The sequence below is a fragment of the Panthera leo genome, chromosome C1 (assembly GCF_018350215.1).
Source record: "Panthera leo isolate Ple1 chromosome C1, P.leo_Ple1_pat1.1, whole genome shotgun sequence".
Taxonomy (NCBI): Eukaryota; Metazoa; Chordata; class Mammalia; order Carnivora; family Felidae; genus Panthera; species Panthera leo.
In genome coordinates, this window is record NC_056686.1 from 85689049 (window position 1) to 85709509 (window position 20461).

The window sequence follows — 20461 nt, forward strand, 5'->3', positions numbered from 1 at the left end:
TTTCCCAGTCTCTTTCCTTCTCTCCCTGATCCTCCTCCTGGAAGGCTCTCTTTCCTTTGCAGCGTCTCTCATTCTCTCCTGCCTGCTCACATCCACTCTCTTAGCGCACTGCCTCTTACTCCCCTTGTTCTTTTACTCTTGTTCCCTCACTGCTTTCCTCTTTCTTTCCACCTTTTGCTTTTGTTCTTGAACAAGCAAGCACACACTGTCTTTCTTGTACATGCTCTTGTTCTCTTCAGAGGGCCCACTGTGAGTCTAATCCTTTGCCTCTTACAAAGATGAATAAGATATGTCTTCTGCCTTGGAGGAACTTGTGGTCACATGGGGAAATGGTTCAGTAAAAATACCATAATGACTGTACATTGTGACAAGTGCCAAAAGAGAGATATATGAAATTCTGACAAAACTTGCTGATTTGGGGTATAACCGAAGTGATATAATTATTTGTAAGGTTATAAAAACGAGGCAAAACCACTAATTATACTGTTTTTACAGACTAGAGCGAGAGATCTATATATAAATAAATCCAAACAGTTCAGAAAAGAACATTTTCCATGGCATTATGCAATCAAAAGATTCTTAAGTGTATTTTGAATCATTAAAGAAAAATTGTATGTAAAGTTCTAATTTTGTGTTGGAAAATTAGTAATTCATATATATCGTATATCAAAAATCTGATTAGAGTATCTTAGTGAACAAGTTTTTGGGATAAAGAATAGGTGACTATAAAAGTTCTCAGTTCTTACACGTTAGGATATCTGTTGTTTTCTACTTAGGTTGCGTAGTCTCCACTGTAAGATGGTTTGTAAGATGGTTTTTAGGCATAACTTTGATACCTTCAGTACCATAGCGGTTTTAACTGTGCAACTTCAACTCATTTATATGAGGGAGTAATATTCTTGCCATCTTTTTATCTCTTATTCTTTTTCTTGTTTGCCTTTTTCTTTTGAGAAGGAAAAAATTAGGGAATAAAATCTGATGCAACATTTGAACCTATTAATAATTGCTATAGTAGTAAGCAGTAAAATATAGGTACCAGTACATCAAAATGACACTGGATAGACTAAGCCTAGGGATGAATCTCCAAAACCCTGATTCAGTATGATCGCAATAGCAGACTGACCACAATAGAAGATGAGGAGGAATCTGAGAGGCAGAAGACTTTTCAGTATTTCTCTATAGAAAAGTCGTTTTTGTATCTGGTCACACTATTTTTGAAATAGCGATGCCAGTATAAAAATAATATATGTCTGATGGGTAGATACGTATGTACATGCCTTTACACATATGTATATGTACGTGTATCCTTTTTTGCCTTGGCTAAAGAATCCAGATGCCATCATACTTAATTAGGCAATAGCACGTTCGTGAATTATATGTTTTAATTCCAAGACTCACTCTGTTGAAGTAAACAGTTATTTGTAAAGTCAAGTATGTCTGGTTTTCACAAAATTTTCACTTGATTCCTACAAGCAAGGTTAGCAAATATATTAAGCCTGATTAAATCACTTGAGTCCAACAGCGGATCAGAATTTATTAAGCACATACTAAGCTAGGCACTAGAGACAAAAAGATGCCTGAAAAACATTTCTACCTCTGATCTTGAAATCCAGTGGAACTCAAGGACAAAAGGCTTTCAATCAAGCATTAGCTTTGGGAATAGAAGAGTGGGTTAAAAGAAAGTGCTTTTTTTATTTTGAGGTTAGTAACCCTGCTGATAGATTAGGTAAATTCCTAAGTGTTTACTATGGAAGCAGGCTGAATTTAATGAATGTTTTCCCCTGAAAAATAAAAAGGCATATGCTTTGACAAATATGTAAATCTAATTCATTCATATGTATTAGAAGGTAGAAATCTGCATTCTTTCTGAATGTAGAAATACATGCTATGTTGGAATGTACTGAAAGAGCAAACTTCAACATAACTGCAATGAGTACATGTTTTTAATGTTTAATTATTTTTGTGAGAGAGACAGAGCATGAGCTGGGGAGGGGCAGAGGAAGAGGGAGACACAGAATCAATCCTAAGCAGGCTCTAGGCTCTGAGCTGTCAAAACAGAGCCTGATGTGGGGCTCGAACTCAAAACTGTGAGATCATGGCCTGAGCCAAAGTCAGACACTCAACTGACTGAGCCACCCAGGTTCCCCTGAAACGAGTACATTTTAAATAGTTTGTTCTCTTTAAAAATGTTTTTTACAGTAAAGCTTGTATAATCTAGAAGTTGACAAAGCTAGGAAAAGCAGAATTTTTGATGTTCCTATTATATTATTTAAGGACCATAGTGATTAACTGCTCTCAGCACCCTTTGAATCAAGTTAGGACATGTAAAACTGCCAAGTTGAAGTTTCTAATGACTTTACCTAAGCCACATATACGTTAACAGAAAAATAGAATCTTTCCCTGATGCTTCATGCAGGTAGTAAGCAGAAAGCTTCAGAAGTCCATAGAGAAAAAGGCAGGCATTTAAAAAATAGTTTAATTAAAATTATGTGAAGCCAGGATTGATTCTAAAAATAGGCGATTGAAAAGTTTTTGTTAAATGTATTAATCTTAGAAAAGAGTGATTAGGAATGTAAATCTTAAGTTGGCTCTAGGATGATTGTGTTTTCCTTCAGATCAAAGTTCCATTTTCCAAAGATTTCAAAACTGAAAGTTATAAAACAAAAAGTATAAGGAGTTTTTAGAAAAGAAGCAAATAAGTTATTAAACCCCTCTTTCAGAAAAGTCCTTTGCTCCTACTTTTTATTTCTTAGATCCTTCCTTCTTTGCCTCCTTGTCCAGTCAATTTTTCCTTCTCCAGGGGCAACTTGAAATTTATGTTTCTGTGCAGGGTCTTTCTAAACGTACTTACTCGAAGAAGGTCTTTTGATTGGCTTGTAGAGATGGATGTGGTTTATGGCATTTTGCTATTATACATAATTCATAATAATTAAAGTCATTTCCTCATTTCTACAGTATATATAGAATAAAGCATACTATACTATAAATACTAGGACTTTGCTGGCTGCTTTTAACCATATAATATGGTTTAGAATCTCTGAATGTATATAAATGTATGATTTGATTTTTAAGAAATAATAATTCATTTGTTTACTTTGCTCTTCTTTAGGTATGTTAGAGCGGAAGTTCTGGCTGGCTTTGTCAATGGCCTGTTTTTGATCTTCACTGCTTTTTTTATTTTCTCAGAAGGAGTTGAGGTATTGTAGATAATGATTTGAGTCAGTAAATTACATTTCTGCAATGAAAATGTTTATGAACTAAAGATACATGTATAAAGCTGTCTTCACACTGTTATTAAGTATTATTGAGGACAGTCTTAGATTAGGTAAAATATGTAAGAGGAGCTTACAAAATAGTGGAAAAATTAAATATATGTGAAACTACTTGAAATTGAAAACCATTAAATGATAGTGCTTTATAAGCTATGAATGAATTATAGACACTGTGAAAAGTAAAGGCACGGTCTGGGTAGTGAGGTCAGCTGGGAAGAGTTCTTAAACAAATCCGAGAATTTTGTCAGTGAACTTGTAATATTTGGCATATTAAAGAAATATAAAGAGAAAATTGAAAGATCAATGAACCTGAAATGAATGGCAGTATTTTATGATACCAAAAAGGGATGGTTTTTAGACCAAATAGTCATGCTTTTAAATATTGGTGTGTATTTAAAAATAGTAATTACTACCTTGTCTGCAGTATGTGAGTGCTATTTTTTTTTCTAGAAACTGTTTTGGTATATATTTATAGAGTACTTTTAATTCTGAAAATAAAAATTTTTAAAGATTGCTTTTTGTTTTTACCAGTGGATCACTCAAAAATTATATCAATGCTGTTTGTTTGTATTATGTGTTTTCCAGAGAGCATTAGCCCCTCCAGATGTACACCATGAGAGACTGCTTCTTGTTTCAATTCTTGGGTTTGTGGTAAACCTAATAGGAATATTTGTTTTCAAGCATGGAGGTCATGGACATTCTCATGGCTCTGGTATGATGGTTAGAACGCTTTGTTTCTTCATTTTCTCTTTTCATCATAATTATCACTTTTGAAAATTGATACATTTTAAAGTTAAAGTCTATGTTGGTTTTTTTTTAAGTTTATTTATTTTGACAGAGAGAGAGAGAGAGAGAGAGAGCAAGCATGAGTGGAGGAGGGGCAGAGAGAGAGAGGGAGAGAAGAGAATCCTAGGCAGGCTCCGCCTTGTCAATGCAGAACCCGATGTGGGGCTCTATTTCACGAACCGTGAGATCATGACCTGAGCCAAAATCAAGAGTCTGATGCTTAACCGACTGAGCCACCCAGGAACCCCTATGTTGATTTTTAACAACAGAAATAATATGTTAATAGACACTTATTAATGTCTTGAACCATCACTCCCACTTCTCCATGTGTCTCCATCTCAGTGCCATCTCAGAGTTACATATAATCAAGTTTGGTTATGGATGCTTCCACACCTCTGTAGCTGTGGACACCATTTATATAAAACCAACAAATAAACATTAGAAACAATAAAACCAATCTAGTTACTAAAAATTACAGTACATGTGGCTGTGAAATTTATTATACAATCTGTCTTTGAGATCCTTCTATTTGGTATGTATCAGTTGGCCTTCTCTTGTTGACACATAAAACTCCATGGTGTGGGATACCGTGGCTTATTTAACTGGTCTTCTGTATGTAGACTGTAAGTCATTTCCATATGAAACGTATCCTTGTGAACATATGCAGTTGTTTTTCCAGAGTTTTGCTGTCCCATATAGTAGCCATTAGTCACATGTGGCTATTTAAATTTAAATTATGGTTAATTAAATTTAATAAAATTAAAAATTCACTTCTTCAGTTACACTAGTGACATTTTAAGTGCTCAGTAGCCACATAGGGCTACCATATTGGACAGCAGATACAGAACATTTCCATTGTCACAGAAAGTTCTTTGAATTGCACTGTGCTGGACTATAAGTAGAGTTGCTGGAACACAGGAAATACAGTTTTTAGTTTCAGTAGACAATAGCAAATTGCCCTCAAAATTACTATCATTCACATTTATCCCAGCAATGAATGTCAGTACTAATTTCCTTCCACTCATATCAAAACTTATTATTACGATTGGAGCTCCTGGATGGCTCAGTCTGTTAAGCATCCTACTCTTGATTTCAGCTCAAGTCATGATCTCATGGTCAGGAGATTGAGCCCCACATCAGGCTCTATGCTGATAGCACAGAGTCTGCTTGGGATTCTCTCCTTCTCTGTCTGCCTCTCCCCGGCTTGTGCTTGTGCACATTCTCTTTCAAAACAAATAAATAAACTTAAAAGAAAATTTAAAAAAACACAAAACTTATTATTATGGGTTTAAGACTGTTTTGCTAATAGTTTGATAAAAATGATATCTCATTTTATTCGTTATTTCTTGTTTAGCAGTGAGGTTGAAAATCTTTCTGTATGGTTTTAGGACATTCAAGTTTATCCTCTTGAACTGTCTATTTATTTCTGCTTGTTTTTCTATCCTCTTCTTGTTAATCCATGTTTAATAATTTTTATATATTTTGTATACTAATCATTTGTTTTATGTGTTGCAAACATCTTTTCCCAATCTATGGCTTATCTTTAAACTTTTATGTAGGTGTTCTTAATTTTGATATAGTCTTAGTTTTTCTGTCTTACATTTTTTTCTGGTATGTTTTCTACTTTGAGAAATTTCCATTTTCTGAGTCATAAACATGTCTCATATTTTAATACCGTTAAAATTTAGGGGTTTTTTCCCAATCCATTTTGTTCCTTCATCTATATGTAATTTGTTTTTGTGGTAGGGTGAGTTAGGACTTAACTTTTTATTTCCAGTGTGAATAAGCAGGTTTTCCAAGCACCAATTATTAACCTGCCTTTTACCCCATTGATGTAAAACAACACTTTTAGCCTATATTAAGTTACCTTTTAAAATTGTTTGGGCCTGTCTTGCCCATTTGGTTTTTTCATCAGCTTGTCAAGTTGTATGAAAAATCTTTTTGGGATTTTGATTGGGAATGCATAAAAATTTTTTTATGTCTTTTACTAAATTATCTTAGCTATTTTAATAAAGATCTTTGTATTTTTTGATGAGTTTATTTTTAAGTAGTTGAATGTTTTTATTACTATTAAGAATAGAAATTATTATTCCTCTTGTCTTATTGTATAGCCAGGACCCCTAGCACAGTGTTGATTAGATATACTTAAAGTTTGTATCCTTGTGTCAACGTGGATAGTCACCTGAGTAACTTAAAAAAAAAAAAAAACCTTAATGCCCGGGTTTAATCACAGAACATTTTTATCAGAATCTCCAGAGGAAAATGTAAACATCAGCATATTTTAATATGCATTCTTCATTGATTTAATGAAGAATGCTACTAAAGTTTTATCATTTGGTCTGATGTTTATGGTCTATTTCTGATGAAACTGTCTTATCAAGTTATTACTTTTTATTCCTGCATCTATTGAAGTAATCATTTTTTCTTCCTTAGTTAATTTAAAATTTGTAATTACATTGATAGATTTCTCATAAGGAACCATCCTTAAATTTTGTGTCTATATTTTGGTCTACATTTGGGTGTGTGATCCATTTTCAGTCAATTTTTGTATATCATGTGAGGTATGGGTCCAATATCATTTTCTTATATATAGATATCTGGTTGTCTCAGCACCATGTTAAAAAGATTATTTTCCCCCCATCGAATTGTGTTGGCACACTTGTCAACAATCAGTTGACTATAAATGTGAGAGTATTCTGGACTCTCAGTTCTTTTTCATTGATCTATATGTCTATCCTTATGCCAGTACCCTACTGTCTTGTTTAATGTACATTTGAGGTAGGTTTTGAAATTGGAACATGTGAGTTATCCAGCTTTTTTCTTTTTTTAAGATTATTTTACTTATTTTGGATCCCCTCTTGTGTTTCCATATAAATTTTAAGATCAGCTTGTCGATTTCTGCAAAAAAAAAAAAAAAAAAAAAAAAAAAAAGACGGTTGGGATTTTTATAGAAATTGTATTGAATCTGTAGATGAATTTGAGGAGTATTGTCATCTTAACAATGGTAAGTCTTCTGGTCCATGAACATGGGATGCCTTCACATTTATTTATAGCTTCTTTAATTTCTTTCAACATGTTTTATAGTTATTAGCGTACATGTTTCACACTTAACTTTACAGTTAGGCTTTCTTTTTTTGTTGTAGGTAGTATAAGTGTGATTGTTTTCTTAATTTCATTTTTATATTGTTCTTTACTGATGTATAAGGATACAGTTCATTTTTGTATACTGATCTTGTGTCTTGCCACATTGCTGAAATTGTTCTGTATTCTAATAGGTTTTTAGTGGATTCTGTAGAATTTTTTAGTGTCCTGTCATCTGTAAATAGAGATAGTTTGCTCCTTCCTTTCCATATGAATGCCTTTAAAAATTTTTTTTTTTTCTCTTGCTTAATTGCCCTGGTAGATCATTCGGTACAATGTTAAATAGAAGTGGTAAGAGAGTACATTCTTGTCTTTTTCCTGATTTTAGGATGAAAGCATTCAATCTTTCTTCATTAAATATGCTGTTAGCTGTGTTTGCTGTGAGGAAGTTTATTTCTATTCCTAGTTTACTAGGTGTTTTTATCATGAAAGGGTACTGGGCTTTGTCACAACTTCTTCACTTTTTGAGATGATAGTTGGTTTTTATCCTTTATCCTTTTAATATGGCATATTACATTGCTTGATTTTTGGGTATTAAACCACCTTTGCATTCTTAGGATAAATCTCATTGGCCATGATTTATCTTTTTTATGTATTGCTTTATTTGGTTTGCTAGTATTTTGTTAAAGACACTGTGTCTATATTCTTAAGGAATTTTTAGTCTGTAGTGTGCAGGGTATCAGGGTAATGCTGCTCTTATGTAATGAGTTGGGAAATGTTCTCTTTTCTATTTATTTTTATTTTAGAGAGAGAAAGAGCACGAGCAGGGAAGAGGGGCAGAGGGAAGGAGGGAGGGAGGGAGGGAGAGAGAGAATCTTAAGCAGGCTCCACACTGCATGGAGCCTGATGCAGGGCTCTGTCACACCACCCTGGGATCATGACCTGACCCAAAATCAAGAGTTAAATGCTCAACCGACTGAGCCACCCAGGTGCCCCTCTTCTATTTACTTATTTATTTTTAAGGGAATTGGTGGGGAAGAGTACAGAATGTTTGGCAGAATTCATAAGTGGCAGAATTCAAAAGCCTGGGCTTTTCTTTTTCAGGTTTTAAATTCTTATTTTATTTTATTTATTTATTTTTTGCTTACTATAGGTTTGTTCACATTTTTATTTCTTCTTGAGTCAGTTTCAGTAGTGTGTACATTTCTAGCAATGGTCATTTGTGCATTTGTTGTCCATTTCATCCAAATTATCTTCTTTGTTTACTTGTTTATAGTATGTTTTTTTAAAAAAATTATTTTATTTCCATAAGGTCAGCAGTGAAGACCTTTCTTTACCAGTTTTAGTAATTTGTGCCTTCTGTCATTTTTTTTTTTCTTGATTAGTTCAGTTAAAGGTTTATCAATTTTGTTGATTTTTTTTTTTTTTAAAGAGTGCCCTTTTGGTTTTATTGATTTTTTTTCCCATTGTTTTTCTCTCTATATTAAATTTTATTTCTGCTTTAATACTTTTATGTCCTTATGCTTTGCCTTTATTTATTTTTTTTTAATTTCTTAAGGTGGAAAATGAGATTATTAATTTGAGGGTTTTTTGGTTGTTTTTGTTTTTGTTTTTTGTTTTTTTTGTTGTTTTTAGCATAGCCAATTTTTTTTCTAAGCATTGCTGAAATATGATCCATAAGTTTGGCAGGTCATGTTTTCATTTTTGTTCATCTCAAAGTATTTTTCTTTTTTTTTCAATGTTTATTTTTGAGAGAGAGAAACTGAACATGAGCAGGGGAAGTGCAAAAAGTAAGGGAGACACAGACTCTGAAACAGGCTCCAGGCTCCAAGCTGTCAGCACAGAGCCCGATGTGGGGCTCAAATTCACCAACTGTGAGATCATGACCTGAGCCAAAGTCAGATGCTCAACAGGCTGAGCCACCCAGGAACGCCTCAAAGTATTTTTCAATTTCCTTTTTGATTTCTTCTTTGACTCATTAGCTATTTAAGAGTGTTACTTTTGATTTTCTTTTGTCATTGATATCTAATTTAATTCCATTGTGATCAGATGACACACTTTATATGATTTCAGGGTTTTTTTCAATTTATTAAGTCTTGTTTTATCACCTAGCATTTGGTCTCTGTGGACAGTGTTCCATGTGCACTTGAGGAGAATATGTATTCTGCTGTTCTTCAGATGTTAGGTGTAATTTGTTTATAGTTGTTTAACCTTCTGGGGTTTTTTTGTTCTTCTGCTTAGTTGTCTATTTATTATTGAAAGTAGGTATTTAAGTTTCCAACTGTAATTATTCAATTGTATATTTTTTCAGTTAATTATTTTTTGCTTCATGTATTTTGGAGCTATATTGTTCAGTGCAATATGTTTATAATCATTATATCTTCCTGATAGATTGAACATGTTTTTATGTGATGTTGTTTTTGTCTCACAATAACTTTTGGCTTACAGTTTATTTTGTCTGATATTATGATAACCATTCCAGCTCTCCCCTGCTCTCTCTCTCTCTCTCTTTTTTTTTTTTTTTTTTTTTTTTTTACTGCTTGCATGGTGTATTTTTCTTTCTTTTTACTTTCAGCTTGTGTCTGAGTCTAACGTGTATCTCTTATAGACAGAATATAACTAGATCATATTTGTTTTAATTCTATCTCTGCCTTTCAATTAGGATATTTAAACTATTTGCATGTAATTACTAAGGTAGGATTTACATCTGCCATTTTAATATTTGTTTTCTGTATCTTCAGTCCTTTTTGTTACTCCTTGGTTTTTTGTTACTTGTTTTCTTGTTACTCTCTTATTTTTTAAATGGATACTTTCTAATGTACTTTTTAATTCTGTTGTTTCTTTTACTGTATAGTTTTGAATATTTTCTTAATTGTTCCCCTGAGGATTACAAGTAGTATCTTAATTTAAAATGATTTAGTTCAGATTAATAGTAATTTAGTAATACACAAAACCTTTGCTCCAATACACCTCCACATTCGCCCGCCTTCCTTGTACTATTATTGTCACACAAATTACGTATTTTTATGTTGTAAGCCCATCAGTACGGTTTTATAATTATTACTTTATGCAGTTGTCTCTTAAAACCTACAGTAGAAATGAGTCACCAATTTAAAAATACATTCATCCTCTTTTATAATTGCCTTTACCAATGCTCTTTAATTCTCTATGTGTATTTGAATTACTGTTTAGTGTTCTTTTATCTCATTGGCAGGTAGTGTTTTTGTTGATGTGGCAATGTCTTATATGTCCTTTATTTTTAAAGGAGAGAGGTGAATTTAGATGTCTTAGTTGAGTCTTTTTCTAACATTCTGATTTTGTCGTCCCACTGGCTTTTGACTTCCATGGTTTTTGTGGAGAAGTCCCCAGTTAATCTTATGCAGGTTTCTTTATACATGGTAAGTTGTTTTTTATCCTGGTCTCCAACTTTCAGTGTCTCTTTGGCATTCATCAATTTGACTATGGTGGTTCTAGATATGGTTCCATTTGAGTTTATTCTTTGGATATTCTTTGGATTTTCCTAAGTTTTTTGAATGTGTGGTTAATAGTTTTCATCAAATTTTTTTTCTGTCTCCTACTTTCTTTTCTTTTTTTGAGATTCTTTTTATGCTTAATTTGGTACACTTGATGTTTCCACACATCAAGGTCTCTAAGGCTGTTTATTTTTCTTCATTTTCTTTTTTTCTGCTCTGTTGGAAAACCAGAGTGGAAAACCTCTGTTGATCCATGTTCAGGTTTGCATTATTGTAGCTCAACTCTGTTGTTGAGCACTTCTAGTAAATATTTTATTTCAGTTATTGTATTTTTTCACTCCAGAGTTTTTGTTTGGTTCTTTTTTATAATTTCTCGTCATTGGTATTTTCTATTTGGTGAGTCATCATTGTTACACTTTCAGTCTTTAGATAATGGATTTCTTTATTTCTTTGAACATATTTATAATGGCTGGTTTAAAGTCTTTGTCTATTAAGCCCAAAATATGGGTCCCCTTGAGGAACATATTCTGTTGGTTGCATTTTTTCATGTGTGTGTGGCATACTTTCCTCTTTCTTTGCATGTCTTATAATTTTTGTTGTTGTTGAAAACTGGACATTTTGTATTATAATGACTCTGGTATCATTACTTCAACCTCTCCCTTCAAAGTTTGTTGTTGCTGATACTGTTGGTTTCTCTTGTTGCATGACTTTCTTGGACTAATGGCTTTCCTGCAGCGTGTGGCTTTTAAATTTTTAGAGCTGACCTCTGAGTCTAATAGTCACCACATTGAGGATAGAGATCTTTCTAAAGAATTGCAAGTTTGTACAAAATACTGACTGTGCTCTGGAGATGGTGCTTTCATAGAGCTCTGGAAGAAATCCGATCTCTCCATTGTCTACAGTGCTGCTGGCTTTTTTTGGCTGCTTTCAGCTGAGCTAGGGCAGGAGGTGAAATGGGAGTAGCCCCAAGTAAAAACAGTAGAAACTCTCTAGTCCTACTGAGGTTTGGTAGTTTCTTCTTGGATGGGTGCTTTTTAGTTCATTTTGTGGTTTTGGTTAGTTGCTAGAGTTCTGATGTTGATTTTTAGATGTGTCCCTTGTATTCTTACTGTTTTAGAGAGAGAACTAATTTGCCAGTATCCTCTCTCCACCATTTTGGGAGTTGATCTCCCCATTATTCGTGATTTTCCATGTAATGCGATGCTGGATTTGGTTTACTGGTATTTAAGATTTTTGTGAATATTAGTGTTATTTTTGAATTGAGTAACATCCAGTGTTCTTATGTGCTTTGCAATAGCTTGTATAAGACATTTCTTTGATGGTTCAGTAGTTTTAGGTCTGCTATGGAGAGAGGATTCTGCATTATTTTGTTTTTTTTCTAAGGATTCTACTTGCTATAATGTAGTTTTACTGATCCTTTTTTTTTTATTATTAAAAAAACTTTTTTTAATGTTTACTTATTTTTGAGAGAGAGAGAGAGACAGAGCCCGAGCAGGGGAGGGGCAAAGCAAGAGGGAAACACAGAATCTGAAGCAGGCTCCAGGCTCTGAGCTGTCAGCACAGAGCCTGACTCAGGGCTGGAACCCACGAACTGGGAGATCATGACCTGAGCCAAAGTCGGACGTTTAACTGAGCCACTCAGGTGCTCCTACTGATCCTTTGAACAAATACAGCAGCTTCTCTGCCTCAAATGACCATATGCATACCTTTTGTCTTATCTTTGTGAGTATATGTAGTGGTACTTTGCAAAGTTTTAGCCAAGATTTTTGTCTGTGCTCTTCACCACTTTATCCCCAGTGCCTAGAACAGTGCCTATAACATAGTGTGTTCCTCTTGTATGAATGAATAACATTATCTGTAATCTCTTTAAATATTTCTGTGTACTCCTCACTTACTTTCATCATCAGTAAAGTCTACCACTTGCCTCTGTACTTTTATTTCCTTCCTGTACTCCATGGTAGGAGGAACTCAGTATTGTTTTAACACTGTAACACTTCTTGCAAGTAAATGTTTATTTAATTAAATCTCTTTTTAGAGCTAGTTCTTTTCACTAATATCAGTGTTATTGTAATCATTTATGTAGTATATGTTTATATACCTTTTGTTCTAACTACTTTTTAGGCCATGGACACAGTCATTCCCTTTTTAATGGTGTTCTGGATCAGGCACATGGCCATGGAGATCATTGCCATAGTCATGATTTGAAACATGGTGCTTCACATAGCCATGATCATGCTCATGGACATGGACACTTTCATTCTCATGGTGAGTACAGCCAGAAGATTTTCAAATGGATAGCCTTCCAAATACACAGAGATTTTGTGTAGATTACTCTTTTCATTGAAATAGTCTCTTGAAAGGGTCTTGTAATCAACTTCCTTTCTAATGAATCGGACTAAATGGTTCACAGGGCTAGTTCATTTTTAGTATATGATGAAACTAACTCAATATAATGCAGTGTATATAGCTTTTTTTTCAGTGAATATATTGTACTATGTGCCACTATTTTAAATGAGTGTCAGTGAATCAGAAACAATTGTTTTTTAGCAAATGAAAATCATTTTTTAAAAATATGATAAAGCCTTTTGTGCTATATGTGGGCTTATAAGGGTTTTCAATTTTTTTTCATTTTCATTGCAGAATTTTTGATTTGCCTCCTTGTTCTCTTAGAAATCTTGTGTGCTAACATATAGCATTGGGTATTAAGTTATAAGGTATTTATCAACTTAATTTTTATTTTTAAATTATATTTTAAATAATTTATCTGTGAAATTTCAGAGTATAGATTAATATAAGCTGCTCTGATAACAAGTTATATGCTTAAGTATTATCTGTACTTGCCACATAGCATCCTCAAACTTTTGATTTGATAATTTAAAAAGTTCTTAGAGATTGAATATTAAGTCCCTAATTTTTCAGTCTCTAAAATTTGCTATATTTTTGTACTATTACACTGGTATGTTTTATTTAGTATTTATTTATTTATTTATTTGTATTTTAATTCCAGTATACTTAACATACAATGTTAAATTATTTTCAGGTGTACAATAAATACAGTGATTTAACAATTCCATATATTACTCAGTGCTCATCAAGATAAATGAACTCTTAATCCCCTTTATCTATTTTACCCGTCCTCCACCCCCACCTCCTCTCTGATAACATCAGTTTGTTCTCTAGTTAGAGTTTAGTCTGCTTTTTGGTGTGTCTCTTTTTTTTTTTTTATTGGGTTATTTGTTTTGTTTCTTAAATTCCACATATGAGTGAAATCCTATGTTATTTGTCTTTCTCTGACTGATTTACTTTACTTAGCATTATGCTTTCTAGATCCATCCATGTTGCAAATGCCAAGTTTTCAATCCTTTTTATGGCTGAATAATATTCCATTGTATGTATATATACTACATCTTCTTTATGTATTCACCTATCAATGGACACTTGGGCTCCTTCCATAATTTGTTGTAAATAATGCTGCAGTAAACATACAGATACATACATCCTTTCAAATTAGTGGTTTGGTTTTTTTTTTTTTTTTTTGGATAAATAGTAGTGCAATTACTGGATCACGTGGTAGTTCTGTTTTTGAATTTTGAGGAACCTCCATTCTGTTTTCCACAGTGGCTGCACCAGTTTGCATTCCCAACAACAATTCACCAAGTTTCCTTTTTCTCCACATCCTTGCCAACACTTGTTGATTCTTATGTTTTGTTTTGTTTTTTTAAATTTTTAAAAATGTTTTTATTTATCTTTGAGAGAGAGAGAGAGAGAGATAGTGTGCAAGCAGGGGAGGGGCAGAGAGAGAGGGAGACACAGAATCCGAAGCAGGCTCCAGGCTCTGAGCTATCAGCACAGGGCCTGACGCGGGGCTCGAACCCACGAGTTGTGAGACCATGACCTGAGCCAAAGTCAGATGCTCAACTGACTGAGCCACCCAGGCATCCCTCTTATGTTCTTGATTTTACACTGGTATGTTTTAAAACCTTGCTTTCCCAAGATTTTGCTTACATGCATCCTGTAATAATTTTGAAACATTGTGTATTCCTCACACAGTAAGATGATTCCTAAAAAATTACTTGTTTAAATAATGGCAAGGAATATGATTTCAGGTATCTTATTGATAATATTTAGAATGAAACTTCTGTATTACTCTGAAATATATTCATTGGACTCTAAATAACGTAGTGATTTGAGACCCACTCTCACTCATGCAAAAACAGGTAAATAGTTATAAATTTTATAACAACCTGTTTCTCCTTGAAGTTTTATTTTCATTCCAGAATTTTATACTAATGGATTATATTTGTGTGATTAATTGACCACGTATTATAGTTCTTGGCAGTAAAATGTGTATAAATTAAAATTTTTTATGTACTAGAAACATAAGACTTAGCATTTAAGCATTTATTTTGGATGGAGTTACTGTGGTTATTACTAAAAGTCAATCAAAATAATTGTATTTTAAAAATTTTGATAATACATAATCATAAAAAGCAATATTTTTCTTGAAATACATATATTAATGAGATGATTTGAGCTCCTTGTTTCTCAATTAGTATATGGATAAATGACATCAGCATAAAACATGTTTGGGCAATAGTTCTGTTCCTATTTTCTAGCTTTATCATGTAAGTACTAAGAAACTTTAAATAGAAGAAATTCTGTTTGTAGCAGTCAGTCTATTCTTTGGACACTTCAGAATTACATTCCAGGGTTGCCTGGGTGGCTCAGTCGGTTAAGTGTCTGACTTCAGCTCAGGTTGTGATCTCATGTTTGTGGATTTGAGCCCCGCATCAGGCTCTGTGCTGATAGTTCAGAGCTTGGAGCCTGCTTCGGATTCTGTGTCTCCCTCTCTCTCTGTCCTCCCCTGCTCGCACTGTCTCTCTCTCTCAATAAACAAACATTAAAATTTTTTTTTTAAATAATTACATTCCAAAAATTACACAATGATCTATTATCAAAAATTATTTTTGATGATCTATAAATTGGCAGTTTCATTAGCTAATCCCTACATTTTATTAAAAAGTAAAGAATTGGAAATTACGTTGCTTACAAAAGGATTTGCTAGGTAGTATCTACAGTTATTACTTTTCTGATATTAACACCAATATTTGCAATTCACCACTTGTTTGTTGCTCTAGAATTTTTTTTATTTATGCCTTTGGCAATGCACTGTAGTAAGATTCTAAATAGGTGAAAGGTAGCCTTTTTTTTTTTTTTTTTTTTTGCCAAGGGGAGAACGTAAGTGGCAAAGAAGAATTTATAGGACATCATGGCACATGGATATCATAGTAACTAGTAAAAGGAAATGCTAGGCTTCAAACACAAGGAAATCTGACTCTAAAATCTTCTCTTGACTATTATTTCTGCCTTCATATCCTCGGGATATGAAGGTAATAGGGCCATGATTCCATTTTGCCTGTGAGAGACATTATAGTCTCACTGGGAAATACTGTGAGCCTCATATTTTTTGGAATGCTTACTGTTGGTAAAGCTAGCTGGTTTTTAACTTGCTTGCTTTAACTACTCATGTCTCAGTGACTCAAGCAGTAAAAGTTTATATCTTGCTCTTGGGTTGATGGGGTAAAAGAGGATGGATACTGTTTCTCATTCAGTCTAGAGATCCAGGTTCCTTTCATTTCTGGGATTCCTGACCTTTGGAATCCTCCCATGGATTCTCTGCATCTACCTGGAGATAAACTACATAGAAGATCATGTGGGACATTCTTTTTTGGAGGCAGGGGACATTCTTACAAGCCTGGAAATGGTTTACCTCTCATATTTCTTTGTTTAATACTCAGTCACATACATCACATAACTCAATGGAACCTGGGAAATGTAGTTTAGTTGTTTACCAAAGAAGTGGGTGATAAACAACTACCCAGTCTCTACCACAGATAACAAATTTTATGTCCAGAAGTACTGTCAGATTTTACATAGATGGGAGTTAATTGTTTTACATAGCCATTATATTAGTATAGTATTATATACCCTTCCAAATAATTATGTCAAAAATTACTGTCCTTATCTAGACCTACTACCTATAGACAAATCCCTTGCCTTGATTAGGGAGCTGGAATTTTGGAATAGTCAACACTTTTGACTGTCAGCATGATTTTTTAAGGTGGCTGCATCTTTCTGCCATCATAGCAGTGCCATATCCAGACAGAAATCATTGTGCAGCTTTAGGCTTTTATGCCTTTTCTGAAGCATTGTTACAGTCTCTATCAAAGCTGTAGTAAGGATATGTCAGCTCTTAGGTACTATGGGCCAAGAACCATGACCCCAGACAAGCTTTCTGTTAGACATGATCAGAAGGCTTATCAGTCCTCCTCATGATCTCAATATTGCTGATTGTTTACCTATATTTTCTGCTTTAGTATCTTCAGAGTATCTAAGTATAGAAATTACAGTATTTTTAAGTTTTTTTCATCATAAAGTCTTAATGAAAAAGTATTTTTATCTCTTCTCTGTGAAAAGCTTGCCACATCCATTTAGAAGCTGTTAGAAAACTATCGTTTGCCACAGTCCAGTTATCCTGGATGCTGTCCTGGCTTCATTACTTCGACTTCTTGTAACTTCAAGCAGTAGATTTGTTTTGTCTGAGTTTTCCAGTTGTAATATTAGTGTAGCAAGCTGTAGTATAAGGTATGTTACGAGTAGTAGAAGACTTTCACAATATTTTTAATTTACTGTCTTTTACTAGATTGCTTAATATAATAATGACCTAAATACTGTGTATTTTTAAAATGCCCATGTCTATCTCCATTCAGTTACTACATTAAATTAAAAAAATAATTTTGTAGGTCTGATGTGGCTGTATAGTCATGCATCCTTCATGATATACTTGAATGAAAGTTCTCTGAATTACAAAAGTTGAATCAGGAATTGAAGATATATTTTAAAATAATTTAACTTAACTCTCTACAGATGGTCCCTCTTTAAAAGAAACAACAGGACCCAGCAGACAGATTTTACAAGGTATGACAAGCAATTTGTATATTTCTGTTTTATGAAATGGGTTTCATTGTGTTGATCTATCTGGAAATTTCCTTTAAGAAAAGTCTATAATGTAATATTTGTGTCTAAAATATTAGCTTTTCTTCTGATTTTTAAAATATATACTATTAGGTATATTAGCAGATATTCTTTTAACTGTTACTTTTGCCTATTTTCTTAGATTTAATAAGAAGATTAAAATATTTAGTACTGTAGGGGCACCTGGGTGGCTCAGTTGGTTGGGTGACCGACTTCAGCTCAGGTCATGATCTCGCAGTTTGTGACTTTGAGCCCTGTGTCGGGCTCTGTGCTGACAGCTTGGATCCTGGAGCCTGCTTTGGATTCTACCTCTCTCTACTCCTCCCCTGCTCATGCTCTGTGTCTCTCCGTCTCTCAATAATAAATAACGTTAAAAAAAATTTTTTTTTAATATTTAGTGTTTAACTATAAATTATACCCATGCCAATGGCTATAGTAACACCATAGTAATATATTTGCCTTCATAGGATGATTAAATATTTTTTCCAAATTCAGTATTCAGTATGTATTTACGTTGTGGAAAAATTTAGAGGAAAAAATGTAATGCATCTAAACCCTTAGAATGTATAACACTAAGAATGAACCCTAATGTAGTTGGACTTTGAATGATAATGACATGTCAGTGTAGTTTCATCAGTTGTAACAAATGTACTTACTACTCTGCTGGGGAATTTTGACAATTTGGAATGTTATGCCCAATACAGGGGTGTATGGGAAATCTGTACCTTCCATTCAGTTTTGCTATGAATGTGAAACTGCTCTAAAAACTTAACTCTGTTATATTAAAATATGCATGTAATGCACAGTGAGACCTTTGTCATATTCATGGGCATCAAATGATGATACCTTACAAAATTTTACAAGGCAGAGAAAATCAATTTTGTCTATGAACTATGATAGTTTGTTTTTGAGATGTGAGCCAATCTTTGGCTCTGAGTTTCCATTTAGACTTCATTGTCAAAGTTTCCAAATTCCCAGCTCCCCACCTTCCTGCTTTTAGTAACTTTTGTCTTCAATCTGACTTTCTCAATAGCTCGTGATCCAATCTCTACTGCACCTTTTTTTCTTCACTATTTCTTGATAGAGCTCTTGCTTTTTATTTTTTCACTGCGAATATGCTCCTTCATACTGAGGAGTTTATTTCAGGAGGCTTAAATGTGTCTTCTAGTCACTAGTTTTCCATTTGCAAAATATATAGAATTGGTTTAGAACAGCATTTGCTGAAATAGCTTGTAATCATGCATATGTAATGCATCTATATCCAATGCTATAAATTAGCCTTGATAATATGGGTTTATTTTTAGTTTTGGAAATCATCACAAGTTGAGGGAAGGGAGGTTAGATTTGCCTTCCTAATTATCTTTTATACAAGCTGTTAGGAAAATTACTTTATATTTTCTGAGTATCCATCAATTTCCAATGGCTGCCACAGCCCAGTAGATAGCTGAAGGATAGAGATAACTGGCATTAAAAGTTTCCATGTGGCTACTCACACATGAAAACTGACATAACCAAGTTTTTTGGTTATTTGCAGCTTCTTCAGTATGAACTCTGGCTTTCTATATTCTTGGACAGTTAACATTTCAGTATCCTACCAGGTCTTCTAAGGCTTTCAACTCTTATATAAGTTAAACATACTAGTTTAGATTTCTCTCTTTAGTGATTATTCTTCTTGAAACAGTCACTACAAAGAAGGACTTAGGAAATTCATGACACTTCCTAATAAAGTCAGTTTTGTGGCGCCTGGATGGCTCAGTCAGTTGGGTGTCCCACTTCGGCTCAGGTTATGATCTCACAGCTCGTGAGTTTGAGCCCCGCATTGGGCTCTCTGCTGATAGCACAGAGCCTGGATCCTGCTTCAGATTCTGTGTCTCCCTCTTTCTCCCCGACTCACACTCTGTCTTTCTCTCTGTCTCAAAAATAAGTAAACATTAAAAAAAAAGCCAGTTTTTAGGTCAGAACATAAGATGTAGTCAGGGACTTTTTAGTGGAAGAGAAATCAAGAACAAATGATACTTTTTTTTTTCCTTTTAGTATTTAGAGTCATTTTTACATCTGATCCTACTAAGACACTAATTAAAGAATATAAAGGCTTGACATCACATGTCACGTAAGAGTTTTGAAGCTTAGGTACCTTCAATCTACTTTGATGGACACTTTTCTCCATTTTTTTTTTTTAACCTAATGTGGGCTCGACACTTATTAAATTCTTTGCTATTTGAAACACCCTAGAGCAACAGATTTCTTTTTCTATGAGTATGCTTTGGCATAATATTTTCGTTATGGGAAATAGAACCATTAGCTTTTTGAAGAGTAGTTATAAAGGTCTATATATGAATGAAAAAGTATATATTAAGTATTGAGGGATGAATTATATTTGGTATAATACTTGATGTAAAATTATACAGTAGTAAATGAATTGAAGCATATTTTCCTATAGCACATTAAGATTTGATTGGACTCAGTAATAGTCTGTTTTTAAATTATTAGAAAGTGTTTTCAAGTTTAATAAATCTATGGTATATACCTAAAAAATAAATGATTTGCCTTCAATTGTCCAGTGAATAATAAAGAAGTAGAATGAGTACTTCTAATGTAGACATATGCTTTTTACATATTAAGTATTTCTTTTCAGATAGAGCAAATGCTATTTTAAAATGTTCTATTTTTAGTAACATGGTTTAAGCTTGTTTCAAGAACAGTGTTTTGCTGTACAGTAAATTTTACTTATTAAAGATCTAAATGTTGAATAACTTATTGTTTTGTTAGTCTTTTTAAGAAATAATGTATGTTAAACTTACCTCTTGATACTTT

General features: G+C 33.5%; 1 protein-coding gene across 1 annotated transcript in view; it reads left to right on the plus strand.

Annotated features, from left to right (window-relative positions):
* Positions 1-20461, plus strand: part of SLC30A7 (solute carrier family 30 member 7) — a 90619-nt gene that overhangs the window by 15374 nt on the left and 54784 nt on the right. The window contains exons 4-7 of the mRNA XM_042953075.1: positions 3110-3197; positions 3858-3984; positions 12734-12877; positions 17540-17590. Coding sequence (XP_042809009.1) covers positions 3110-3197; positions 3858-3984; positions 12734-12877; positions 17540-17590 — 410 coding nt within the window. The remainder of the gene's footprint in view (positions 1-3109; positions 3198-3857; positions 3985-12733; positions 12878-17539; positions 17591-20461) is intronic.